We start from the raw sequence: 27,473 nt of genomic DNA on the forward strand, positions 1-27,473 counted from the left end.
TTAGTAGCTAGGCGGTAGTGTCGCTTGGGGGTGGGCAGGACTAGCTGGGTATAAGCGGAATGTCAGTGTCATGGCGTGGTGCGTCAGGCAGCAAAGCAAGGGCTTGGCTTTGCTGGACTTGATGCATGTGTACAGGGCGACACCACTGTTAGCAACAGCAGCGAAGACCCAGGGCAGCAGTTGAGAGGCAATGGTGGTTTTAAGTGGGGGCGCTGTGGACGGGGGTGCAGCGTGGTGGGTGCGGCTCATGTTGTGGGGGCAGCCTGGTGGTACCAGTGCAGGGAAGGTGGAGTAGGACACTTGGGGCGGCAGCAGCGTGGCAACAGGGGTAGGGAATCGGGAAAGCTCCAGAGTGGGGGGCAGGGGTAGCGGCTAGGTGGTAGCTGCAGGGAGGGGTGGGCAGGAACAGCAGGGGGCAGCGTGGCAAGTGGGGCAGTCATGCAAGTCAATAGGGCAGGCCTGCGTAGGGATGGGCTACAAAGCCCAGCAGCTGCAGGACCCAGGAAAGCAGCGGGACGTATAGGGCAAGAGTGGGACACAGGGTGGCAGCAGATCAGAAGCAGGGTAGCGGTAAGGGGGCAGTGATGGCGAGGGGCAGAGGATTGGTAGTGGGGGTGTGGTGTACTCGGCAGGGTAAAGGTGTGGGGAGAGCAGAGAGGGGTGGATGCAGCAATGCGGTGGGGCAGCAGGACAGTAATGAGCATGCTGGTGGGCGGGGTGGGACAGCGTGGCTGGACGGGTGCATGTGGGGTGGCCGGCAAGTGGTGGCGTGTGAAGGGGGGACGGAATCAGCTGGGAGGCAGCGGCACAGCAACTGCACAGGAAGGGCATGAAGGGTGGGGTAGGGCCTTAATGCATGTCAATGGGGTTGGACAGTGAAGGTCAGTAGTGGCCTGGGGCACAGGGCAGAAGTTTAGCTGCAGCAGCGGTGGTAAGGTGGACAGTAGGAGGGGTGTGCTGTGGACTGCAGGGTCACGAGGCAGGGGCACCCAGGTGGTGGCAGCATTGCGAGAAGGCTGGGATGAGTGGGGCGGCAGCAGCAGGTCAGCGGGGAGGGAATCTGGAGGCACCGGAGCAGGGGTAGGGGGGCCAACAGGTGGTAGCTGTTCAGGGGTGTTTGGTGGGACCAGCAGGGCAAGAGCATCAGGTTCATAGCTGTGTGGGCAGGGCAGTGGCTCTGCACAGCCGCAGCAGCAAGGGGACAGTATGCAGTGAAGAAATGGTGCGGGGGGAGGGGCAGTGAGGCAGCAGTGACTTGAGGAAGGAAGTGACTTGAGGAAGCGCAGTTGGATGACAGCAGACGTGGAGGCAAAGCAGAGAGGCAAAGCGGGGAGGGATTGGCCCAGATGTGGTTGGGAGGGACTAGTGGCGCAGCAGGTACGTGGCAATGGTGCGGCATGGCTTGGGGGCCGGGTGGAACAGTGGAGATGGGCGGGAGCAGCAGGGTGACCGCGGTAGCAGTGGTGGTGCTGTTGGAAACAACAGGCACCAGGGCAGTAGAAGCACTGGAGGGTGGCGCAGCAGGGTGGCAGAGTGCTGGGAGGTGCACACGGGAGCGGTAAGGGCAATGGGGGTGGCACAGCAGGGCATCAGTTGCAGCAGGCAGGGCAGCAGGGCGGCTATGGCGAGGGTTAGCCGTTGTGGGACAAAGAGGCAGTGCTGTGGAGTAGCAGGGTGGAGGGTGGCAGCGCTGGTGGCAGCGGCCTGTCGGGAATGGGGGGTGGAAGGGACCTTGGCGGGTGTGTGGGGCGCAGCAGGGTGGCAGTGGGGGGATGGCACAGTGGTGTGGCAGTGGTACGGGGTGTGGGGATGAGCCAGGTGGCAGAAGCACAGGTGGGGGGGGGGGCAGTGATTTGGTAGCAACGCTATCAAATGCTTTTTGTGCATCTGTTGAGATGGTCCTATGACGTCGACCCTTCGTTTTGTGAATGCGGCACATTAGTTTGATTTGTGGATGTTGAACCACTGTGGCATCCCTGAAATAAATCTTACGGGTTCGTACCTCTTCCTGTATTGTAGAATTTGGTTTGCTGATATTTGGGTGAGGATTTTTATGTTTACGTTCATCACAGATAATAGTCTGTCACTTTCTTGGGGCACCTTGGGAGGTTTCGATAAGGGCCATGCTGGCCTCATAAAATGAGGTGGGGAGCCTTCCTTCCTCTTGTTTTTCTGGCAGAGTTTGAGAAGGATTGGTATTCATTTTTTTCTGTGTATGATTCATAGAATTCACTGGTGAAACCATGGGGTCCTGGACTTTTGTTTGTTGGAAGTTTTTGATTTCTTGTTTAATCTCCCTACTGGTCATTGGTCTGTTCGGATTTCTGTTTCTTCAGGATTCAGTCTTGGCAGGTTGTATGTTTCTGGGAATGTCTCCTTTTCTTTTGGATTATCCAGCTTGTTGGGGTGTAATTGTTCATAGTACTTTCTTATGAGCCTTTGCATATTTATGGTATCAGGGAACATCTCTTTCATTTCTGATGATGAGTCCTCTTTTTTGTTAGCTTGAGTCTGGCTGAGACTCTGTCAGCTTTGTTCTTTTCAAAGAACCAGCTCTTTGTTGATCTGTTTTTTTAAAATATCTTTCTGTTGTCTTTTTAGTCTGTATTTCATTTATTTCAGTTCTGATGTGTTCCTTTCTTCTACCAACTTTGGACTTTATTTGTTCTTTTTCTGTTTCCTTGAGGTATCAAGTTAGGTTGCTTATTTGAGATGTTTCTTGTTTCTTGAGTTAGGCCTGTATCAGTATACACTTCCTTCTTAGAACCACTTTTTTTTTTTTTAAAGTTAGCTCTAAGGGGTGCCTGTGTGGCACAGTCTGTTAGTTCTTGGCCGTTGGCTCAAGTCATGGATTTAGGGTCCTGGAATGGAGCCCTGCATCAGCTCCCTGGTCAGCACGGGGAGCCATTCTCTCCCTCTTCTACTGCCTGCTGCTCCTTCTACTCTGCTCAGTCTGTCTGCCTCTGTCTCTCTCTCTCCCGCTCTGTGTCAAATAAATAAATGACATCTTTAAAAAAATAAAGTGAGCTCTATGCCCAGCGTGAGGTTGAAACTCCAAACCATAAGATCAGGCGTCACAGAGCTCCACCGACTGATCGACTCGACTAATCGACTAATCGGGTGCCCCATTTTAGAACCTGTTTTACTGCATTCAGTAAATTTTGTTTCATTGTATGATTTTTTCATTTGCCTCAGAGTATTTCTGTGTTCCTATTTTGGTTTGCCCATGAACCCAGTTGGTTGTTCAGTAGCATGTTGTTTAGTCTCTGTGTTTATGAATTTCCAGTTTTCTTCTTGTAATTGATTTCTAGTTCTATATCACTGTGGTTGGAAAAGATGGTTGATTTGATTTCAGTCATCATTTGGGAAAATTCTAGGCTTCTGGAGTTTATTGACTCGTCTTGTGGCCTCATATATGACCTATGGTGGAGAATGTTCTAGGTGTACTTGAGAGGAAAGTATTCCATGTGCTGCTTTTGGATGGAGGGTTCTGTGTGTATCTGTCAAGTCCATCTAAGTAACGGGTTGTCTGAGGCCGATGTTTCCGTTGTGATCTTCTGTCTGGATGGTGTATCACTGAGATAAGTGTGTGGTATTAAAGTTCCCTATGGTATTTGTGCTGATTGCTTCTCTTAGGTTTGTTCATATATGCTCTACATATTTAGTTGCTCCACCGTTGGGTGGGTAAGTATTTATAAATGTTGCATCGTCTTACTGCATTGATTCCATTAGCAATTTGTAGTGCCCTTCATTGGCTCTTGTTACAGTGTTTGGATTTTTTCTTTTTCTCCTCCATTGGACTGAAAATCAGAAGATCATCTCTTAGCTCTGCAGCCATGAACAAAGCACACCCCTGCTCTAAGTCCGGTTTTCTTTTTTTTCCTCTGTAAATAAACACAATAAATTCTTCTCCCAGGACCATATCCTGACTCCAATAAGACAATGTGTATAAAAGTGCTTTGTAAACGAGGAGATACTGCCCAGTTATGAAAAGGATTATGCAACCACCAAATGTTCAGGATAAGATTTTTTAAGACATACTTATTTATTGTAGAGACCGAAAGAGAGTGCATGCACAAGCATATGCTAGAGAGGGGAGGGTCAGAGGGAGAGAGGGAATCCTCCAGCAGCGTCCCCGCTGAGTGTGGACCCTGGTGCGGGGCTCTCTCCCAGGAGCTTGGGATCTTGATTTGAGACAAAATCAAGAGTCAGCTGCTTAACTGACTGTGCCACCCAGGTACCCCAAGAATCAGATTTTTTAAAACATTTTTTGAGGGCTTACTCTCATAGGTACTATTCTAAGTGACCTCTATTTCATTCAATTCTAAAAACTATTCTTAAATTAAAAATAGAAGCTGTTCTAAAAGCAAATATTCATAATATCCTCAGAGGTGGGCAAACAGGCGGAAAAGGGGTTAAGTAGGGGCACTGGGGTGGTTCAGTCGTTGAAGCTTCTGCCTTCGGCTCAGGACATAATCCCAGGTTCCTGGGATCGAACCCTAGGTCAGGCTCCCTGCTCAGTGCGGAGTCGTCTTCTCCCTCTCCCTCTGTCCCTCCCCCTGCTTGTGTCCCCCCCTTCTCTGTCTCTCAAATAAAAAATTAAAAAGGTAAGTTACTTGCTCAGTGACATGATAAATATTAGAACTAGATAGAGTCCTGAGTGTGTCACCCTGAAGAATGTGTTTTTTCATTTTTACATTTACCAAAAAATACCTAGCTCTCAAAATACTATAGATTCAATTAGTTTCCTCTTTCTCCATACATTGAGTATCGGAAGATGCTACAATTCCAGGACCCTGGCTGGCTGGGTGGATGGAGTGTCTGACTCTTAATCTCCGGGTTACGAGTTTAAGCCATGTTGGTGGTACAGATTACTTAATTGAAAAAAAAAAAAGATGCTATAGTTGGGCTTGTTTTCTTTTTTCCTTTTGACCCCTTCACCCATTTCTCCCACCTCCAACCCCAAACTTCTGCCATCCCCCATCTGTTCTGTCTGTAAGCTCATATTTTTGTTTTTGTTTTGTTGAAGGTTCTACATGTGATTTCTAGTATTTGCCTTTCTGTCTGGCCCGTTTTACTTAGCATAATGCCTTCGTGGACCACCATGTTGTAAATCGAAAGATTTCATCCTTTATTATGGCTGAGTAGGATTCCACTGTGTTTATCGACCACAATTTCCTTATTCATTCATCCACTGATGGCATTTAGGTCGTTTCTTTATTTTCACTGTTGTAAATAATCCTGCAGTGTACACAGGGCTGAATATACCTTTGTGAGTTAGTGTTTTCATTTCCTTCAGATAAATACTCAGAAAGGGAATCGCTGGCTCCTTTGGGTGTTCCATTTCTCATTTTTTTGAGGAACTTTTGTATTGTTTTCCATAGTGGCCGCACCCATTTGTACTTCTAGTAATGGTGCGCTAGAGTTTTCCTCTACTCTACATCTTCACCAAAACTTGCTATTTCTTGTGTGTTTTTGATAATGGCCCTTCTGACAGGTGTGAAGTGGTGCCTCATTCTGGTTTGATTTGAATTTCCCTGATGATTAGTGATGTTGAGCATCTTTTCATGTACGTGTAGACCATCTGTATGTCTTCTTTAGGAAAATGTCTATTTGGATCTGCTCCTGTTACATTAAATTACTTGTGGAGTTTTTGTTGTTTTTGGTGCTTTTGTGTGTTTTGTTTTGTTTTTGTTTTGCTGTTGAGTTGCATGAATTCTTTATATTTTGAATATTAACCCCTTACTGGATGTATAATTTACAAATGTTTTACCTTAGGTTACCATTTTATTTTGTTGATGGTTTCCTTTGTTTGGACATTTTATAGTTTGATGTTGGCACATATTTTGCTTCTTTGTTTGTTTTTACTTTGGTATAAGCTTAAAAGCACCACTACCAAGACCTATGTCAAGGACTTTTCCAAACCCTGCGTTTTCTGCCATAAGTTTTATAGTTCCAGGACTTGAATATATTCAAGTATTTGACCCATTTTGAGTTAGTTTTTGTGTATGGTGTAAGAGAATGGTGCAGTTTTGTTCTTCTGCATGTGGCTCTCCGGTGTTCCCAGCACCATTGATGAAAGAGACTATTTTCTCCCCCTCGTTTATTCTTGGCTCCTTTGTCATAAGGTCCCGGACCATAGATGTATGTGTTTACTTCTGGGCTCTCTCCTGTCTTCTGGTGATGTGTGTGTCTGTTTTTATGACAATGCTAGATTGTTTTGATTACTCAAGCTTTGTCATTATTCTGAAATGAACAAGCGCAATGCCTTTAGTGTGGTTCTTCTTTCTCTAGATTGCTCTGGTATTCTGTCTTTTGTGCCATCATACAAATTTTTAGATCCTTTGTTCTCTTTCTGTGAAAAGTGTCCTTAGAATTTTGATAGGAATTGCAATGTAGATGGTTTAGGGAAGTATAGACATTTTACCACTATAGATTCTTCTCACCCATGAATATGCCATATCTTTCGGTTTATGTGTGTTGCCTTCAGTTTCTTTCCTTACTGTCTTGTAGTTTTCATTATACAAGATTTTACCTCTTGTTGAAGTTTATTCCTGGGTATTTTTTTTAAAGGTTTTATTTATTTATTTGACAGAGAGAAAGATCCCAAGTAGGCAGAGAGGCAGGCAGAGGGAGGGGGGGAGCAGGCTCCCTGCTGAGCAGAGAGCCTGATGTGGGGCTCGATCCCAGGAGCCTGAGATCATGACCTGAGCCGAAAGCAGAGGCTTAACCCACTGAGCCACCCGGGCGCCCCTATTTTATTCTTTTTGATGCAATTTCAGGTGGGATGATCTTCCTAATTTATTTTCTGATGATTCGTTCTTAGCGTATAGAAACACAGCAGGTTTTGGGGTAGTGATATTGTATCCATTCCCTTTACTGAATTTAGTCATAGTTTGAACAATTTTTCATTGGCTTCTTTGAGGTTTTCCTTATAGTCTGTATCATCTGCAAACAGTGACCACTTTACTTCTTTCTTTCCAGTTTTGGTGCTTTGTGATTATCTTCTTGCATAATTGTTCTGCCTTGGATTTTCAATATTGTGTTCAGTAAAAGTGGCAAGGAAAGATCGGCAGTGTTCCTAACTTCGGCGATCTTAGAGGAAATGTAACAGCTAAAACTTTTCGGTATGGGATGTGACATAATCTGTGCGGTTGTCACATACGGCCTTTTTAAAAAAGATTTTATTTATTTATTTGAAAGAGAGAGAGATCACAAGTAGGCAGAGAGGCTGAGAGAGGGGGAAGCAGGCTCCCTGCTGAGCAGAGAGCTTGATGGCGGGCTTGATCCCAGGACCCTGGGATCATGACCTGAGCCGAAGGCAGAGGCTTTAACCCACTGAGCCACCCAGGTGGACCATATATGGCCTTTTTGGTGTTGAGGTATGTTCCTGGTCTATGGACTCTGTTGAGAGTTTTGATTGCAAACGGATATTAAAGTTTGTCAAATGCTTCCCTGCATCTCAAGATGATCACATCATTTTTATTCTTTATTTTGTTAATGTGCTGTATCACTTTGATCGATGTGCACCTGTAAACCATCATTGCATTCCTGCAAGATCCCACTTGATCATAGTATATGATCCTCTCAGCATATTGGTGAACTTGGGTTTCTGGTATTTTGTTGAACATTTGTGCGTCTATGGTCATCAGGGATATTGGACTGTAAGATTCTTTTCTTGGGGTGTCCTCGTTTATTTTTGTATCAGGGTAATATTGGCCTCAGCAAGTGCATTTAGAAGCTTTCTCTCCTGTTTTTTGGAAAAGTGGGCAAAGGACTGGTATGAATCCTTCCCTGAATGGTAGAATTTACCATGAAAGGCATCTGGTTCTGGAACTTGGATTTTTGGGAGGTTTTAAATTGCTGATATGATGAGTACTGGTGTTTTATGTAAGTATTGAATCACTAAAGATGAAACTGTATCCATATCTGGGTGGTGGGATGGATGAAGGGGAACGAGAGTCATGGGGGCCCAGCACTCAGAGGCTCCATCCGCCGCTGTGGCTGTGCCATTCCTCTCAGATGCTGGCAGAGGACGAAGGACGTGGTGGAAACACGGCAGAGTGGTGGTGTCGGGAATGTGGGGTCCGAGTGGGGTGATGAGACTGATGCGTGGCCCTCCTGTCCCACCCACAGGGTATCAGATGGCCTACTGCCTGGCCAACAGCAACTCCAGCACATTAACCACAGTGGAGATGGGTGTCATGGTGAGGCGATTCACGGCCACCGAGCTGGCCCCAGAGTCAGCATACATCTTTAGGCTGATGATCAAGATGAGGCAGGGCTGGGGGAGCCCCTAGAGGCCACCATCATCACCACTGAGAAGCGAGGTAAGGCCAGAGGCCCAGGCCCACTGTCCTGGTGACATGGGGAGGATAGCTGGGCCCAGTTGGGAGCCATAGACTTGCTGGGTCCACGGCTTCCTGGGGCAGGGCTTGCAGGGTAGTGTGTCTACACAGCCTGATATTTACCAGACAGGCAGGAATGTCTCTGGAGAGGAGGTTGTGTAACTGGGATCAGGGTGGCTCTGAGTCTCTGTGTTGGAGGGACGCTCCCTGAAGCCAGGTGCTTTTTCTCTGATGTTCAAGACCACATGACCAGCTGAGCCAGGTGTTCCAAAACACGTTTCCTACCAAGCAATCCTAGGGAGATGTGTCTTCATGGATGCCGCTTCTGTTCCAAGCACTGGTGTGAAGTGCTTATTGTTCATTGTCTTGGTTTATCCTCACCAAATGCTGGGGGACAAAGTGCTCTGAGGCCCAGTTCTACAAAAGACATGGGGCACAGACAAATTCTGTCATTTGCCAGGGACACAGCTGTTGAGGCAGTGATGTGGACACCCTTCACAGACACTGGGTTCCCTGTTCCCACAGCAGTCTGTTGTGGGTTCCCATCTCAGTGAGCCCCTGATATGCCGTCCAGCCTCATCCTGGGATCTGCCTCAGGGGGTTCCCTTCCCAGGGCCACCTCAACTACTATAGGCCCTTTTTATGCCACCTGACCTTGGAGGGACCACAGGGGTTCCAGCTTAGGTCTGAGTCAGGGCAGAGAAGGGGCAATCTGGAATGCAGAGAAGCCACTGAACCCCCACTCTGAGGCTGCCAGGAGCCTGTGTGGCTTTCAGGGCAGCGTGGTGCCTGTCAGTTTCTGTGCTACAACCAGCCCACATGCATAGTTCCCTTCGAGTTCTGGCTTCAGAATGTGTGGCTCAGGGACTGCATCCCAGTTCTCTCCACATCCAGGGAGCAGGCTGTGCTTTGGCCCTGCTGAGGTCACAGGGTAGCACACGGTTAGTAGCTTGACTCGGCCTATCCCAGGAGTGGTGTTGAGGGGAACATAGGGCTCATTTACCTCCTGTGCTCTTGAACGGAGAGCCCCATCCATGCCCCAGAGCTATCTCCCTGGACTTTGGAGCAAAATCAAAACAACAAAATGAAAGGATCCAGGATACATTTGGGCTCATTTCCCTGCAGAGGTGCTCTTGGTCTGTGGCTCATCAATGTCAGAGCAGGGCTTTTACTGGAGCACAGGTAGGCTGACAACCAGGCCTACTGCAGAGTATCTGGAAATGTTGCCGCCCTGGGAGAAACCCATTTGCTCACTACTCAAGTGTGATTTGTGCTGTTGTGCTGACTCCTCCTCTGACCCACCTGCGTACCATGAGAGGCTGAGTGAAATACAGTGCCTGGAGTGTAGATTGTGTTGGCTTCTCTATACATCTGTCCCTAGGGGTTATTCGGCTGGTGGGGTGGGGGCTAAGGGGCAGGTTATTTGGGGCCGATGTGCTTTGCTTCTGAGGAGCCCCCTGAGGTTGAGCAGGAAGGCGGGGGCTGCAGTCCGAACTGGCACCTGGGCCCACGTTGGTCACCACGGTGGTTGGGTTGAGGGGAGCGCAGGGCAGGCCAGCTGGAATCTACGGCTCCTCAACTGCCTGTTGACAGCCTGCAACCCAGGGCTCGGGGCACCGGAGCAGAGCCAGAGTCGCAGGGCCCAGCAGATGCTCATAGGGAAGGACTGGAGCCAGGGAGGGAGGCAGGCAGGCTCAGGCAGCCGCATCAGCCAGCCAGGTCGCCGGGGGGCTGAAGCCCGGCTCTGCTCTGTGCTGCACTGGAGGGTTGGCATGTCTCAGGGCAAAAAGCACACAGCGGGAAGTCTGCCATCACCACAACCCTGAAGTAGACGGTGTGGTGTGGCGCAGTGCGCACTCAGGCACCTGGGTGCGGTGGGGGTGTCTCCTCATCCAGTCTCCTTTCGAATGGCTAGGTCAGCACCTGGGCGTTGGACGGAGGGCAGCTAGCTAGGGGGCGGGAGTTCTTTCTGAGGAGGCTGGCAGGTGGAATGCTGCCCCGTGGCTGGGGTGGGCAGTGGGGGTAGAGACCAAAATAGTCTGCTAAGCGCTAAGGCTTAGGATCTGTGCAAGGGGATTCTTGGAAGCGCCACAGAAGAAGAGCCCCATCTGCACGTCTCTGCAGCTCTGTTCCCCCTGCACAAACCTTGGATGGGTGCCAGGAGGGAGAAAGGGTGGGAAGGAGTATATTTGCTCCTTCCTCCCCTATGTGGGTTACCTTCTTCCAAAGAGATCCATCGAGGACATGGAACACAGAGGCCGAGCGGCCTGGTGGACACCAGGAGAGGGTGTGCTGTGCAACCGGGGTAGGAAGGGCTAGACCTGCCTGACCATGGTGGATGCAAAGGGGGCACTGAACAGGTTTGTGGGCCTGGGGCAAGGCGGTGAGCTGCAGGGCTTCACCATCATCCTGGAAGCCTCCATAAACGCCGCTGCAAATCCTTTACAACCCCTCTGGTTTTTGCCTTGGGAGAAAATTCTAGAAGCAGAACCCTTAGCTCAGAAGACATGAGCGTGTTTGGCTTGGAGATGTGGAAACTCATGGACACGCCATGCCCTGGCGACCAGGATGCAGGTCTTGTGGCCTCTCTGCTTCCATGGTGATGTCTTGCCTTCTGTGTTTGGTGAAAATACATCTCATTAAGCGTGTGTCCGCAGGTCCTTCCTCCCTACTTTGCCATTAAATGCCTGTGACTGTACACGGTGATGTATCTTGTGGGGTCTTAGTGTCTGATTGTGAAAATTCTCAAACTCACCTGGGTACGGATTTGCAGAACTCATGGAAAAGCTGCATTCAAGCCAAACAAGAATTAATAAGCGGGGACTGAGTGAGCTGAGGATCGTGAGTCTACCTTTGTGACTCTTGTTTGAAACCTTGCTGGTTCTTTAATGTTTCTTCTTCCAGATCGAGGGAAACTGTATCTGAAAATATCCATGATCTACAGAAATGTGATGAAACATTTCTGTGTGAACAAATGGGAGCATTTAACTTCTCTCCCTCCCTGAACCCTCCATCATTCAGGAACTCTCAGGGAGAATTCTTTCTTCCAAGGTACTTAGGATTATTGGCGTAAGTTCAGCACAAGCGCCTTTTTCTTGTAACAGGACACCGCTGGAAACGTTGGTTATTTTACCAAGAGATTGAGTGAAATGTCCAATTTGAGAGTAACGTGTATAGACTCGGATAACGACCAGACAATTTTCAGGAATTAAGGGTGACTTTGTGGAGCCCCTTGGCAATAGCGGCTTCCCACCTCGATGACGCAGTGCCGAGGAGCCTTGTCAGATGAGTAGGGAATGTTACTTGTTGGAAGGTATGGGAACCTCAGGATATTTGGGGGACCTTGAGAAGAGGAATCCACCCAAATCGACAGGTATCGCAGTCAAGTCTGATGGGAGTATTGCGCTTGGCTTTGGCCTGGACGCACTACTGAAAGTTCACTCTAGAGATTCCTCATGAAAAGTTTCAGCACAGCAGGGTTTCAAAATCTGTATGGAACAGTCCGTCACTATGCCTGCCAGGCTTAGTTAGAATAGATGCTAAGAAACCAAGTGTGCTTGTGGCTGCCTTCTTGCATCTAAGAAACCATCCCAAATCCATTGAACTGAAATCCATCACCCATGTGGACTGGCATCCGCTGCCACCACCACCAGGTGTTTCTGTGCCTCCAATGGGTCCCGTGAAGCTCTGAATCTATTTAGTTCACAATCCGGTTTGGGGACCTCACTTTGGAGGCTGGCAGTGTTTCCTGATTGGGAAAATCCTATCATAACTATACCCCAAATCGGCCCAGAATCCTCTAGAAGCTGGTTGTTGGAGGGCTTGCCCTTTGGGTCAGTAGCATAATCTCTGGTCAGGAGTGAAACAACTTCAATCTCCAAGGTGTAGGTTATATTCATATTGGGTGGTGATTAGTTGTTGCTTTTTTTAATTCTCTTTTTTGAGTTCCAGGGTCCATGAGTGGTATGTCTTAGAAAGGAAAGACCGGAGGCTCCTTTCAGCCAAATAGAGTTGTGAAAAAAGAAAGGAAGCAAGACTAACAGAGTCACTCACGTAGAGTAGAAAAGACATTGAGGAGGTAGAGTAGATGCATATCTCCTATGGGAGTTGTGTGTCATTGTAGTGACGGAGTAGGTGAATGAGAACCATGTCAAAGGTGAAAGACGATTCCAGGAGAAGTAAGCATCTCTAGGACGGTCATGCAAAATGCAGTTGAAATAGGGTTTATGCAGATTTTCTGTTTTGGTTCTGGGAGCAGCAGGAACTTTATTTAGACTCCTATCACTAGTTGCACATGGTGATGGACCTCTGGGCCATCTCCTGGCCCATATCCTCCTGCTTGGGTCTGGCAAAGATATCAAGGAACTCCCGGTAGCAAATTGACCATGTGTGTATGATTTGAAGGTCTGCCAGCAGCAATGCTGTCTTTCACAGATCGCGGGGCCCTGTGGTTTGGGCATCTTTGAGCTTGTGCTCTCTGCTGGAAGGGAGGGGCACGCTTTCAGTTTTGGGTGACATTGTGTCTTCCCGAGTGCGGGTCCTGAGACCTCAACTAAATGCTCTCCTTGTTTTTACAGGTGGTGCCTCAGGGCTCAGAGGACATGGCCTCATGGGCAGCATCCAAAGGGTCTGGCCTCTGTCTCTTCAGTGCAGATTCAAGTGCAACATGTACAGGAGTGTGACCCCTGCCGTCTCCCTGGTGGATGTACATCACAGTAGTAAGTTGTCTTGGTTTGGAACCTTCCGCCTGAGTTGAGGTTCAGGCCTTGACTTGGGTGTCTTTTTTGCTGGCTTCTGTCTTTCTTCCAGAGGGAAAGATGCCCTCTTATTGTTGATTAAATTGGAGATGTACCCTTAACCAGAATGTCTAGAGTTTGCTGCTTGGGGAAAATTACTTGGTGGCACATATGGAGAAGGTTCTGCAGGTCCCTGCCCCATACAAAACATCTTAACTCCAGGTTGCGTCTGTTAGCAGAATCCTGAGTTACTGCAGGGTTATCTTATAAATAGAAAGTCTCTCCAAAATAGTGTTTTCTGCCAACACATTCTTTTTAGGGCCAGTAAACTAAAGAATATTGGGCATCTTTACAAATGGATCTCTGAGTGGACGTGCTTTTTTTTTTTTTTTTTTTGTTTTTTGTAAGAGGGGGAGGTGGGAGAGAGAGAGGTAGACACTGGGTAGGCTCTACATATTTTGCAGAGCATGACACAGGGCTCGATCTCACAACACTGAGATCATCACCTCAGCCAAAATCAAGAGAGTCAGTAAGAAGGTCACTCACATAGAGTAGAGAAGACATGGGGAGGTAGAGTGTATGCCCATTCCTGTAAGAATTCCGTATCACTGAAGAATCAGGGTAGATGAGTGAGAACATGTTTCTAATATGAAGATTCTAGGAGAAGTAAGCATCGCTAAGATGGTCATGTGAAATGCAGTTGTAATAGGGTTTCTGCAAGTCTTCTCTTTGGTTTTGGGAGCAGCGGGAAGTTTATTTAGTCTCTTGTCACTAGTTGCCAGTGGTGATTGACGTCTGGGTCACGTTTTGTCCTACACGTTCCTCCTTTCGTCTGGCATAGACATCATGGAATTCCTGGTAGCCAGATTTGGAAGTGGAGGGACTGAGGGAGAGAGAGACCCTTAAGCAGGCTCCACATGCTGTGCAGAGCATGACACATGTCACGGGCTCGATCTGACAACCCTGAGATCAGGACCTGAGCCAAAATCAAGAGTTGGTCCCTTAACTAAAAGAACCCTACAGGCATTCCTGGATGTGCTTTGTGTTTATGGAAGGCAGTGTACATACCCCGTCCTGTTCTATAATCTTCTAAATTAAGGACTATTTCCATATCGGCAGTGGTCTTACACCTTCTCAGGCCAAGAGATAAGTAACTATTTTTGGTGGTAGAGAAAAGCAGTTGGCTACCATATCCTCTCAGAGGGGGAGGTAGCGCTCACTGCCTGACTCTGAACAGTACAGTTTTATTCCTGTCCTGATACACACAGTTCTTCCAAAACAGCACCTCTGTAAAAGATAAAATTAATTTGCAAGCCCCTGGGTGACACAGTTGGTTAAGCATCTGCCTTTGACTAAGGTCAGGATCCCTGGATCCTGGGGGATCAGGCCCTGCATTGGGTACCCTTCTCAGTGGGAGGCCTGCTTCCTCTCCCTCTTCCCCCCAGCTGACTCCCAACTATTCTTGATCCCTCCCTAGCTCTCTTGATCTCAAATAAGTAAAGGAATACAAGTATTTCTAAGTAAGAAATTAATTTGTAAGTCGTTTCTAATTTATGAGGATAATATTAGTAGAATTAAGGACACATGAGAGGTAGATCCCAAGCCATGTGTTTGATGAATCTTGTGGCCATTCATCCTTGCGATCTACATACATCGATAGGTCAGTGTTTTTGTGAACGGACGTCGAGCACCTCGTGCTCTGAGATTCTGAGTTCACCCTCCAGTTGATGTTCTCATGGATCCCAGGCAGTGTTTCTTCCTGGGATCCCACTTCCTACCAAGAGACAGCACCCGTGTCAGTTGTGAGAGCTCGTAAAGGAAAAGTCCCCCGTTCTTACTTGGCACAGTGTGCACGGTTGTGAGACCCCCCCCTCCCACGCCTGTTCGGGGATCCTGGCCTTTGTGCAAGTACTGATGGATCGGAGCAGATGTGCTTGATTTCTAGCGATTGGTTACTGGAATAGCGCATTGTGCATCCCTCAGCACGGGACCCAGTTGTATGTGTTTGCACCGTCTGAGTTTGTATCTCAGCGCCACCCTAAGAAATTCCTTGGGAGGTCTTTGCCCAGTGATTTTCGGATGGGAGTGTCCGGGGAAGGGTTTCCCCGCGTTGCGCTGGGATCAGGGATTCCTCGGCGTGAGGGTGTCGTTGCTGGCTAAGGAAGAAGGGATACCTGAGCCCATTCCTTTCCTCATCACACCGGGAGGATTTTCTTGTGTGGGAATCCTCCCAGGGCCTTCCCGTGTTGGCTCCGTGAGGAATGGGATTCCCACATGGATCTCACCGGCATTCAGGCGCAGCGATGACGCAGGGGGTCCCGGGAGGTGCCTGCGCCTTCGCTCCCGTGGGAGGGATGACGCGCACTCTGAGATGGTAGCGGGAGCTCAGGCCCGAGCCCCAGTTGAAGCTTCTCCCACCAGGCTACAGCACTCGTGGTTCTCCCCGTGTGAGTTCTGTGGTGTTGGGAAGGGGCCCACTTCTGGCAGAAGGCTCTACCTCCGTGACGGGAGACACGGTGTCTCCCCTGTGTGGTCTCTGTGGTGGTGAGAAAGGTGGGCGCTCTGGGTCCAGGCGGGAGCCCAGTGATGACAGACCCAGGTTCCTCTGCTCTGAGTTGTCGGGTGTCTCCAAACGTGAGAGCTGTATCGAACGGCTCTCCCCCGTTGACCGCATCGGTCGGGGTTCCCGCTGGTGTGGATCCTCGGATGCTGGCTCAGGGTGTGTCTGGACTAAATGCTTTCCCCCGAAGGTGGCATTCAACCAGTTTCTGTCTGCGGGAACGTGCCCATGGCCTCGAAGGGATGCGTGTTGCTGCGAGCTCTCGTGCAGCAGTCCCACCACATGGCTTCTACCCCGTGGGAGGTGCTGGGCGTGAATGAGAGCAGAGCTCTCCGAAGGAAGGGTCTCCCACCTTCGTTCCCTCCCTAAAGGGCCTCTCCGGTGGTCTTGCTGTGTACCGAGGTGAGCACTGCCCTGCAATTGTTTGCCCCATGCGTGTCATGTCTCCTTTCCTCGGAAGGGTGAGTTCTCTCGTGCCTCCTGAGGGGAGAGCCCCGAGTCAAGGCTCTCCCACCCTGGGGAGAGGTGTGTGGTGCGATCCAGGATGCACGAGCCCTGATGTCCTTGGCACCGGGGACACGTGGCTGAAGGCTCTTCCACATTGTCAGTAAATACAAGGTGTGTCTTCCCCGGACGCGACACACATGGAGCGAGGTGAGGGACGTGAGACATCTCCCTCCTGGGCCCCAGCATTGGCCGGGTTCCTGGGCAGTGTGAACCCTCTGCTCATGGCCAGAACAGGAGGGGCTGTGGAAGGATTGCTCCCTCATGTCCCTCCCTTCCCGCCTCAACGTACGCATTGCAGCCCGTTCCTTCAGGAACGGTCTCTGCGTCTACCTCTGCAAGCCGCTTGTAGTCGGGTGCCGTGTGCCTTTCCCGAATTCAGATAGATCTCTCTACACGGTAGCCTCACACCCACGTCAACTGCTGCTTCAATTTTCGATGTTTCCGTTTCAAAGACTATATACCTGTGAGTCGTGTTGAAGGCAGTGACTTTTCCAGACACTCGGGTGGTGGCTCGCCTTGAGGCCCATTTCAGCCGAGAAATGAAACTCTTCCGATTTCTGGTGGGACAGCCCGTATGCTCGGGGTCTTGGAAGACAGGAGAGTGTGGGGAATGCTTAGCGTAGCCCATGTCCAGCTGTGGTGTGGAAGGCCAGGGTTCATGACCCTGAAGCCTCCCGTTGACTTGCAGAGAAGCAGACCTTTGAGATGCCCCCGTGCGGGTATCCCTTCATCCTTTCTGATAGGGAACGTATCGCCGTGAGCTCCTGGGTCTTCTACAGACAGAATGAGTCACGGAACACTAGGCGAAAAAGTCCTGAAGGGCTGTATGGGGACTACCAGAACAGAACGAAAGAAGGAAAGAGGGGGAGGGAGGAAGGAATACAAAGAACAAAAAGGTACTGCAGGGGAGGAAGGGAGGGAGGGTGCGTGGGCGGGCGGGTGGGCGGCCTTGAAAAAGGGAGAAGAGAACCTGGTACAGAGGCATTAGGGGAAAGAAGAATTTTGAAAGTTGTGAGACAAATTTTGATGTATTTGAGTTCATCTATTTTACCTTATGTTGTCTGTGCTTTTAGTGTCCTATCCAAGAAATCATGTGTTAAAGCTTTTGTCCTGTTTTTCTTCCCTAAGAATTTTTATCGCCCCAGGTCTTATGCTGAGGACTTTGATTCATTTTGAGTTAATTTTTGTGTACGGTATAAGGTGAAGGTCCATTTTTATTCCTTTGCATACTATTATCCAATTTCCCTAGACTTGGTTGTTGGAAAACTGTCCTTTCCCTGTTGAGTAATCCTGGCACCTATGTTGAAAATTATTTATGGATCACATTGCGAAGCATTAACATCTTAAATATTTCAAGTTTTCCAAACCATGAACATGGTATGGCCTTCCAGTTATAAGTGTATTCTTTCATTTCTTTCAGCAGCATTTCATAGTTTCCAGTGTACAACTCTACTACCTCTTGGTTAGGATTATTCCAATGTATTTTATTCTTTTTGATGCTGTTATACATGAAATTGTTTTCTTAGTTTCCTTTTTAAATTATTCATTGCTGGGGTATTGAATTGCAGCAGATTTCTGTATGTTGATTTTGATCAACTATCATTAATTAGTTCTAAAAGTGTTGTTGTATTCCTGGAATCTTTAGGGTTTACTACATATAAGATCATGCCATCTGCAAACAGAGATAATTTTATTTATTTCTTTCCAATTTGGATTCCCTTTCAAGCCTAATGGTGCTGGCTTGTACTTCCAGTATTAGGCTTAGTAGAAGTGACAAAATCTGGCACCCTGAATCCTTCATGATCTTAGAGGGAAAGCTTGTAAACTTTCCCTGTGGGGTATGATGCTCACTGTGGGTTTTTCCTATATGGCTCTTATTATGTTGACATAGTTTCTTCTATTTCTAGTCTGTTGAGTGCTTTTATCATGAAAACGTGCTGAATGTGGTCAAGTGCTTTTTCAGCATCACTTGAGATGATCATGTGACTTACCTTCCTTTCATAATATGACCTATGACACTGATTTTTTCTTGTATATTGACACATTCTTGCATTCCAGGAATTAATCCCACTTGGTAAAGGTGCACAATCCTTTTCATATGCTACCAAATTCAGTTTGCGAGTATTTTGTTGACCATTCTTGCACTGGTCTTAATCAGAGATGTTGGCTGGTAGTTGTTTTTTCTTGAAGTTGTTTTTTTTTTTTTTTTCATAATCTCCAGGATTATGGAGTAATGCAGGCCTCATTGAATGAGTCAGGGAGTTCTCTCTCCTCTTCATATTTCTGGAAATGTTTAAGAGGATTGGTTTTGTCTCTTCTTTAAATATTTGGTTGATATGTTTTGTTTGTTTGTTATGTTTTCGTTCGTTTGTTTTTGGGGGGTGGTCCATTTTGAATGAAGGAAGGATGGTCTTTCGATGCTTATGGGAAGGAGGGTCAGAATTTTCTGCCTTCCTTTCCATGTGAAGCAGGGCTGTGAGGGGCTAAGCTGTACCTTCCTCCTCCAGATGTCCCTGACTTCTTCTGATGTGGAATCTTGGCTCTCTCTGCTGTCCTTTAAGCTCCTGAGCATTGGTGAAATCTTGTCATGGGGTCTTTCTTTTAGTCGAAGTTTGTGGGGCTTCTGAGCCCATCCGTCCGAACCCTCCGCGTGCTGATAGGGTAGTTGAAGTCATGAGACAGATGAAGGATTGACTTAAGACAGACAGTCACTCAGCACCCTAGTCTCGATGTTTCTTTCTTGGCGTTTCCCCTGAGAATTCCTACTTGGTGTTTCCATGACTCAGTAGTCCTCTTTGGTAGGAAAGCCGAGGAGTATGTGTAGATAAAACCTCCCGTCAGTAAGTGGATAGGAGTCGGCAGTGCGGGATGCCTGCCCTCAGGGCGCCCTCCCCACTCCCCCGTTCGCACCGGGGCGTTCATGGCCCCTGCCATGGTGTTCCTCACAGCCCAACAGCAACAGCTGCCGGGCGTCTCTCAGTATAGGATGGGCTTGGTCTCCGGGTGTTTCTGAGAAGGCCTTGCCGTCTACAACGTGGATGAGAATAAGTAATGGTAACATGATAAGCAGAAACCTAAACCCTGCCCCTGTGAGTCTCTGACAGAGATCTCTGTGTAGGGTCGTGCTGAGGGGTCTCTGTGGAGTCTGTGTGTGGGTCTCCGTCAGAGGTCTCTGGGTAGGGTCTCTGTGTGGGTCTCCGTCAGAGCCTCGGAAGACAATGCTGGGCTGGGAGCGGGACACGCGTGGGGGGCCGTCCTAGACTCCACCCTCCTTCTGGACACGTCCCTTCCAGCCGGGGTAGGAGAAGCCCCATCTGAGGGCCTCCTGCCCCTCCGGGCTCTGGGTAACCAAGACTGGGAGCCAGGTCAGTCCCTTGGCCTCTGAGTCCCCACCAGTCCCCTGGGAGCCGTCCTTGGGCCACACGTGTACAAAAAGGTCACAGACCACAAGTCTGTCCGGGGCCCCCAGTCCTACAAGCTTACCAAATTGTGCAGAAGTTAACTTCTCTGCCTGAAGGCCTTGCTGCCTCTGGGCACCTGGCCATCTGTGTGGGAGCTCAGGTGGCTTCTGTGCAACCCCCACCCCACTCCCTCCAACCCCTACCCCTGGGATTGGCAGCTGGAGTGGGGCGCAGACCCTGCAGGGACAGTCCTAGGGCCTCTAACTCTCCCCTCTGGGCCCTTGGGTGGCAGTGGGGCACCAAAGGTTTTCAGTCGTCACACCAGGCATGGGCACACCCTGTCACTTGGCCTCCTTCCTGGCCTCCCACCCTAAGCGCAGGGACCCCCCCCACCCACAGCCACACCCCCTCCATCCCCCAGAAGGGGAAGGGGGTGCTGGTGAGCAGGCTCCTTCAGTGCCCTGGGGCTGGGCACGCTTGTCCCTGGGGGTCTCTGTGGCACCCCCCCATACACCCTCAGCGCCGGGAGCGAGTTTGTCCCTTGCTGCTCCGAGTGTGAGAAGAGGGGAACACGGAGCTAAGATGGGATTCCCTGGGGTGGCTCCTGGGGTGGCCATCCTCTATTCCCTGCAGGAGACTTGGCGGGGGGGCCGGATTTCTCACCTCTGACCTCAGGGCCAGCCTTGTGTCTCCCAACTGCAGGCCCTACTCTCACCTAGGATTCTGTCTTCCTGAAGCCTGAGCGGGATTTCTGCCTCGGCAAACCCTCCCTAAAGCCACACAAGACCCAGGTGGAGGGAAAGTAGGAGAGGATGGGCAGAGTGAGGTCCCGGTCTGGGTCTTGTTCACCTTGTCGCGGAAACAGAAGGAGAGGGAGGAAGGGGGCGGGCGTGGACCCCAAGATAACCCGTTGTCCAAGGTCCCATTCGTTCCGGAAGCCATAGCACGTCCTCCGGGAGAGCGGACCCTCATCCTTCCCTCCCACCGCAGCAGGGCACACACAGAGGCCAGCACCACTTGTGAGGGGGAAAAACACACACACACACACACATTTATTTTGGGGAAGCAAAGTAATTGTGGCACAGAAGAGCCATTAGTCCATAGAAGATGTGCTAATGTGAGGAAAAAAAAGTTTTTCCCCGCACTGTTTGCGTTTTTTCTTGGAGGAAAGTTGTCCTCCCGGGAAAGGCGTGGGAAGAACCCAGTGGCTGGCCAGGCGGGATGTGTCTTTGAAGGAGGCAGTGCCTGGGGCAGTGGGGCTGCAGGGTGCGGCCTGAAGAGCCCGGCACCGGGGACCCGTACTGGCAGGGTCTGCTTGGGCACTCTGGCACCCTGGTGGGGAAGGGCCACCCGATCCACTCGGTCTTGTTGGCATAGTTGTGGCCCCTGGGGGTGCCCTGTGGACTGGCTGTCTCCCTCATCACTCTCCTCTGCTCTTGGTAGGAGAGGACCCTGTGGTAGCAGACACTGGGGTCTGCCGAAGCCTGGAGATCCTTTTTGCACCAGCTGACCTCCGGGACCCTGAGTCCCTGGTGAGGCACCATTTCCTCCTCCAGGACCCGCGCCACAGCCGTCACGACCACCTGAGCCTCGGCAGAAGCTCTGTCCGTGGCTGACCTGCCCATGACTTGTCCCCGGCCCTGGGATGACGGAGGCTTGCCCTTCTGAAGGGAATCTTCCAGGCCTTTGCCTCCACTGGGAAGGAACCACTGGAGCAGGTGCGTCATCCTTCCCCCGAGGTGGTTCTCCCGGGGCGCCTCCTCCTTCTTCAGCAGGTTCTCACAGGCCTTGCTTCCCGAGGCCTCTGCTGACTTCTTGCTCTGGACGGGACGGCTCACCTCACTGCTCTGGAGGACCTTCATGTCTGACAATTCCTTGGCAGGCTCTCTCGAGGGGGACCTCCCGGAGCTCTCTCTCTCCTCGGGGGGGACACGTGACCTGCTCAGGCTCTTACATGGGTGCCGCAGTCCCAAGGGTCCCGGCTGCCTGTGGGGGCTCTGGCCACGGGATCTTTGGCCATGCAGCACCTGGGAAGTAGATGTGTCTTCACTGGACCCGCTCTGGGAGCCAGACAGACATCCCTGAGAAGCCAAGATGTCGGCAGCAAGGAACACGTTGGACTGACATTCTTGGAGGAGACTCTTAGTCGCACAGTCTTGGAGGAGGACCCCAGTCTCACAGTCTTGAAGGAGCACGGTGGGGGTGGCATCACGAGGCCGGTTCTCTGACTCCATCAACTTCCGGGGCTCCGATCCCTTGCGCCGTGCCTCAAGGCGTAGCTCTTCGGGGTCTCGGGCGACCAACTTTGTAGGCTGCAGGGGGCTGTCGCTTTTCCCTGAAGACCCTGATCGTCTCAGCTTGTCACAGAAGCCTTGGTTGTTGGCCAGCATACGGGGTCCTAAGGTGACTCCCCAGGCAGGGGCCTCCTTGACCTCCCCCGCCTCCCCGGGCTCTTCGGCACTCAAATCCTGGGGCTCTACGTTGAGCTCTAGCACGGTCACATCCCTTGAGGCCCGACCCCCGTTCGCCCTCCTTGGCTCCTTCGTGGCCGTTGCCGGACTTGGACTTGACTCCAAGGTGCTGTTCATAAGAGTCCTCGAGGCAGTCTCACCGTGCCAGATTCTGCCCACAAAGCTGTATGTGAAGGTCCGAGAAGGTTGCCTGGTCCCCTGTCCAGCCGGAGGACCACCGCCAGGTGAGGTCCCTTCCAGAGCCTGCTGGATTTCCTCACACGTAGGCTGGGGAGCACCGAGGGGACCCCCCCAGGTGGGGTAAGACTCTTTCATCACCTCTCCTTGGTAGGGCTGAGGAGGATTTCCCACGAACTTGGTGCCCGTGCCGGCCTTGGATATGCAGGTGGCTGAGTGGGATGGGAAGGACTGGGAGAGGAGGAAGCCCTTCTTCAACTTGAAGAGGTTTATGGTCTTGAGAGCCTTGAGGGGGAGGCCCCACCGGTGCTTCACCCTGAGCCTTATGATGTGTGCTTCTAGCATCCGCTTAGCATATGGACTAAGGATGGAGAAATCGTGGGAGGGTTCCCAACACTTGGAACGCGCTGACTTTCCAGGTTTCCCATGAGGGCTTGGCTTACCGGGAAGGTCCCAGGCGTGGGCAGCGAGCCTGGGAGGATGAACATCGAAAGGCATCTGGCCCTCTCTGAACTGCTCCAACTTCCTGAAATGGGCTCTCAGGTCGTTCTCTGGACGCTTCTCGTCTGTGCTGCTTGTGGAGGGCTTCAGGTCTGTGTCTGACTCCTCACGATTTCTTCCTGGAGCCTTCCCTGGAGCGCTCGTTGTGCCCCTGTGTGGGTCTTTCTGGATCCACCCTGCACTGGACCTTGAATCCTTGCCCAGTCTTTTTCCTGGGTACCTGGACCCAGTCTTCTGTGTGGCCTGGCAGCTTCCATCTGTAGACTCAGACTCGGGCGTGGGACTGTGCCAGCTGTGTGCCTGGGGCACCTTCTGGAACTCTTGGTGAGGCTGTATCTTCAGGGATAGCTGGATCCTACAGGGCGGGCCCCTTCCTTGCTTCATGAGCCTCTCCCAAAGGTGCCAATCCGGTTGCTCCCAGAGCTCAGAGTCGATCAATTCTCCAGGAAGGACAGAGCCTGACCCATGGCCCTCGGGGGCCTGGCCACCCTGCTGAAGGTCGCGAGGACCTGGGCTAAAGACTTTCTGAGATCGTTTCACCACAGGGGGTACCTTGCCGCTTTCTAGTTGCTTCTCCAGAAAGCGACCTTCCAGGTTTTGAACAGCAGTTGACACGTAAGACGGTGTCTTCTGGGCTACAGGGCAAGACACCTTGCAGCTCCCCATCTCGGGTGGCAGAGAAGGGGGTCCCACTGGGACAGAGGGTGCAAGGCATGCCTGGGTCTGGGGCTGAGTTAGAGGTGGGAGCTGGGGCTGATCCAGAGGGAGGGGCTGAGGCTGAGTCAGAGGGAGGTGCTTGGGCTGAGTCAGAGGCAGGGGCTGGGGCAGGGGCTGATCCAGAGGGAGGGGCTGGGGCTGAGTCAGAGGGAGGTGCTTGGGCTGGGTCAGAGGCAGGGGCTGGGGCAGGGGCTGATCCAGAGGGAGGGGCTGGGGCTGAGTCAGAGGGAGGTGCTTGGGCTGGGTCAGAGGCAGGGGCTGGGGTAGGGGCTGATCCAGAGGGAGGGGCTGGGGCTGAGTCAGAGGGAGGTGCTTGGGCTGGGTCAGAGGCAGGGGCTGGGGCAGGGGCTGATCCAGAGGGAGGGGCTCGGGCTGAGTCAGAGGCAGGGCCTGGGGCTGGGGCTGAGCCAGAGGCAGGGGCAGGGACTGGGACAATCTCTGGGTCAAGGATTTGGGCCAGACCGAAGGGTCATGTAAGTCCTGGGTCAGGGAGAGGCGTGGAGCCACGTTGCCCTGCATCTGGAGTGGCAAGGCATGAGAGCGCTCATTGAATATGACAGAGGGGAACTCCAGTGGGGGATCGGTCACCCTGACAGTGGCCACCAGGGACTCGCTGTGCAGAAAGGGGAGACCCCAGAAGAGCTGGCTGCATTTCTGCTCCAAATTGTCCCTTGGAATCTTGGGATGTGGGGGCTTCTCAGGACCGAGTAGCTGTTTTGCTTTGCCCCTCATGCTCCAGAAGGATGGGCAGCCCATGGTGTCCTGCCCGTCACCTGGAGACTTGAACGCTCTCCCGAAAGAAGTCAGCTGGTATTTTGACCTTTCTTTCTTTTCCTTCTCCCTCCAAAACTTCAGCTCTTTTCTCCTGGCCATGAGTATCTCCAGAAGCTTCTGGACGTCCGGGTTGGTGGAAGGGGGGATCCTCGTCTCCTTCTGTCTGCGTGCGGCGTCTCCCCAGAACAAGGCCCCTGGTGGGTCGTGGGACAGAGGCGCTTGATGGGACTCCAGGCGTGTGGAGGTGGACAGGTTCCAGGCATTGGCCGCCGCCCGCCACCAGGACAGGGCCGAAATGGGGCTGCGTGAGCGGCCCAGGCCCGAGACGGCTGGGACAGGAGACGCTGACCTGTCAGCGGACCAAGGCGTGTGCGGAGCCGAGCTCTGTGGGATGGGGCACGGCGGGGGTGTCCTTGAGTCACACTGAGGGAGAGTCAAAGGAGAGTCCGGCCGCTCTGGGGCCAAGGAGGCTGTCAGAGGCCCAGGGGAGGCCTCCGAAGGAGGGACACATGGCGGGGAAGGGGGAAGAGCAAGGGGCTGGTGTGAAAAGCCATCCGGGGGGAGGAAAGGCTTTGCCAGCCAGGAAGTACTCAGGGAGGAGCGTGGACAAACAGAAAAGGAGGAGGTCATGCGTCCTGCTGGCAGGGTGGAGGCCAGAGGCCGAGGGAACCCCGTCAGTGGAGTTAGGGCAGGTGATGGGGCCACAGCGGGAGCAGTATCTTCCACAGGCTCCCTGCATGGCTGACGGGCTCCAGCTGGCACCACTCGGCACACCTGCGCAGGGGCTGCTTGATGTAAGAAGTGGTGAAAGCCCCCCTGGTCAGAGAGCCTCTCCAGGTGGCTGTGGGAGACAGGAGGCGTGAGCGGCCGCTGTAGCAGTTGGGGCCGCGAGCCGTCTCCACGGCCCTCCACGCCCCACACCCACATCACAATGCTCCTGCTGTCCCTCAGCCCGGGGCTTTGGTCACAGTCTGTCCCCACGGCTCCTCCCAGCCCCACTCCGAACAGCCCCAGAGGCTGTTCCCTGCAGCCCAGGGGTCCCACCATAGACTCGGGGGGGCCCACCCAGGGGAGAAGGCGGCAGATTCTTTACCTTTCCAGAAGGGAGAACAGGTCCTGAACCTCTTGGAGGTTCTTCAGAAATTCTCTGAAGCCTGGAAACAGGAGACCGGGTCACAGCAGAAGGCGGGGTCCAGGGATCTTACGGGAGGCTGGGTACAATGTCCCCTTAGGGGAGACCTTTGGGGGATTGGACTCGGGAGCCCCAAACAGCACTGTCCAAGGCCACATGCCCGCACGGTGATGACAGGATTCATGATGGGGATGGCTTTGTCTCTTCCAAAGGGCTTCCCCGTTCATGACCTTGCTGGGGGAGGAAGCCTCCAGAGGAATCTGAGCACAGTTGAACAGTTGAACAGCTTGTCCACAGTGGGAGTGGGAGGTCCCGCCCCCAGTCCAGGCCCTGGGGCCCCTGCTGAGCCATACTGGTTTCCAGCCCCTCAGGGCTTCCTTCTGGCGCAGAATCTGGGAAGCCTCCGGTTTCGCTCTCCCTCCTCGGAGCCCCCAACCCCCACCCAGGGCTCTGTTTCCTGAGGGATGGGCTCGGGCTCTGGTGTCCTGGAGACAGTGGGGCTGGGCCTTCAGAGCGGGGGGCACAGTGTAACTGGGGCACGCGGGGGTGAGTGGCAGATGCTCACCTTTCAGGGTGTGATTTTTCTTACCTCTGTTGCTCCTTCCCCATGGCTCCGGTTGGTACTGAGATAGAAGAGAACACGGGGAGGCTCGGACCCCCACCCCAGCAGCAGGTGACCCAGTGCTCAGGGGCCTGACCTCCGCTAGAGAGGCAGCTCTTAACCTCTGGTCCTCGGCCACTGGCCACTGTGCTTGGGATGCTGTCCTGGGCCCCTCCACCACACCTGGACTCCGGCCCAAGATCTTCGGGGAGAAATCCTCGTGTCCCTCTAACCCTTGCCTGGTCTGGCTTGTCCTGGATGAATGGTGGTCTACTCTCTCCTGAGAATACCCGTTCTAGTCTTTCCTACTTCAGGAGTCTCCCCAGTGACTCGGAAAAGTGGAAAGAATAATAGAAAAGATGATAGGATTACACTCTGCTGGGTCTGGGCCGAGGGTTCCTTACCTTCCTGCTCTTCCTGTGTCTCTTGCCTGGTGGTGAGGATGGATCAGGCTGGAAATAGGAAAATAAGAAGGCGACGAGCCCCAGTCCACATATAAAGGCAAGGATGCCATTAACTGCCAAGATAGTGGGACTGGGGCTCAGCCAACCATCAGTAAGGAATTCCTGAGGGAAGAGATAGTTCTCCATCTCTTCCCTCGGAAAAGAGTTAGTGTCCAATCGCACTGCTGCCCTCAGGTAACCGAGCCCTGAGAGTCAGTGACCGATCGCACTGCTGCCCTCAGGCAACTGAGCCCTGGGTGTGTATGTGCAGACACAAGCCCCACGCCCACATCACAGAGCTGTGGTCTGGTCACAAAGGGCCCTTGAGGACAGGTAAGGGACGCAGGTAGCCGGACCACATCCCCTCTCCACCGCCAGCCCTGGAGCTCTGTCACCCCTCCACCCTCCCAGGCCTGACACTCCTACCCGCTCACCGTGCTAGAGACAGACCCTTCGTCAATTTGCCTTTCATCCTGCGTGGAGCTCAGAGAATACCTGTTCCCCTTGAGCTCTCCAGTTGTGCTCCATCAGTTTCATAGCTTTTAAAAATCTGGAGTTGTCCTTGAAATTTTGGTTAATCCCAGGAACTTTTGTCCTCTGTCTGCAGCTCCAGTCTCCCCACATCATATGTTCTTGCCTTGCATCACCCTAGTGCAAAAGAAACTCAAATTTCTTTTGTGCTTCTTTAGCCATGTGCATTTTGAAAACATCTTAAGATGTTTTGTTTCAATTAACCTTCACTAACTTCAGCTAAAGGGACTTAGAAAATTAATGATTATTCAAAATTTACAAAGCTAAGTGCAGGGGCCTGGAACTTAGTTGCAGGCCCCGGATGTAGGGGCGGGCCAGGCCGGATGGAGACGGCCAATCAGTGGGGCACGCATATATTTGCTGTGGTGGGCTGAAGTCCCATTGGTTGCCTGTGTGTGGGCCGGGCTCGGCCACCTCTATACAGGTCAGTTTGTGAGGCTGGGTGGGGAGGGTAGGGGGAGGAGGAGGAGGAGGAGGAGGAGCTACTCAGGGAGAGCCACTAGTCAGGGAGAGCCGTTAGTCAGGGAGAGCCGTCAGGATAGCCGTGGTAGGGTAGTCCTCGGAGCGTCGTCAT

The 27,473-nt window shown here is 51.9% G+C and overlaps 1 protein-coding gene across 1 annotated transcript; it reads right to left on the reverse strand.

The window, feature by feature from the left end:
- LOC308355044 (spermatogenesis-associated protein 31E1-like) lies at positions 1-27,473 on the reverse strand (the record flags this gene model as incomplete). The annotated part of the gene is made up of 5 exons (XM_080822948.1): positions 1-345; positions 20,884-23,367; positions 23,881-25,033; positions 25,286-25,346; positions 27,431-27,473. 5 exons carry the CDS (start codon positions 27,471-27,473, stop codon positions 1-3), a joined length of 4,086 nt encoding a protein of 1,361 aa, XP_080679074.1.

The sequence above is a fragment of the Martes martes genome (assembly GCF_963455335.1).
Source record: "Martes martes genome assembly, chromosome: 14".
Lineage (NCBI taxonomy): Eukaryota > Metazoa > Chordata > Mammalia > Carnivora > Mustelidae > Martes > Martes martes.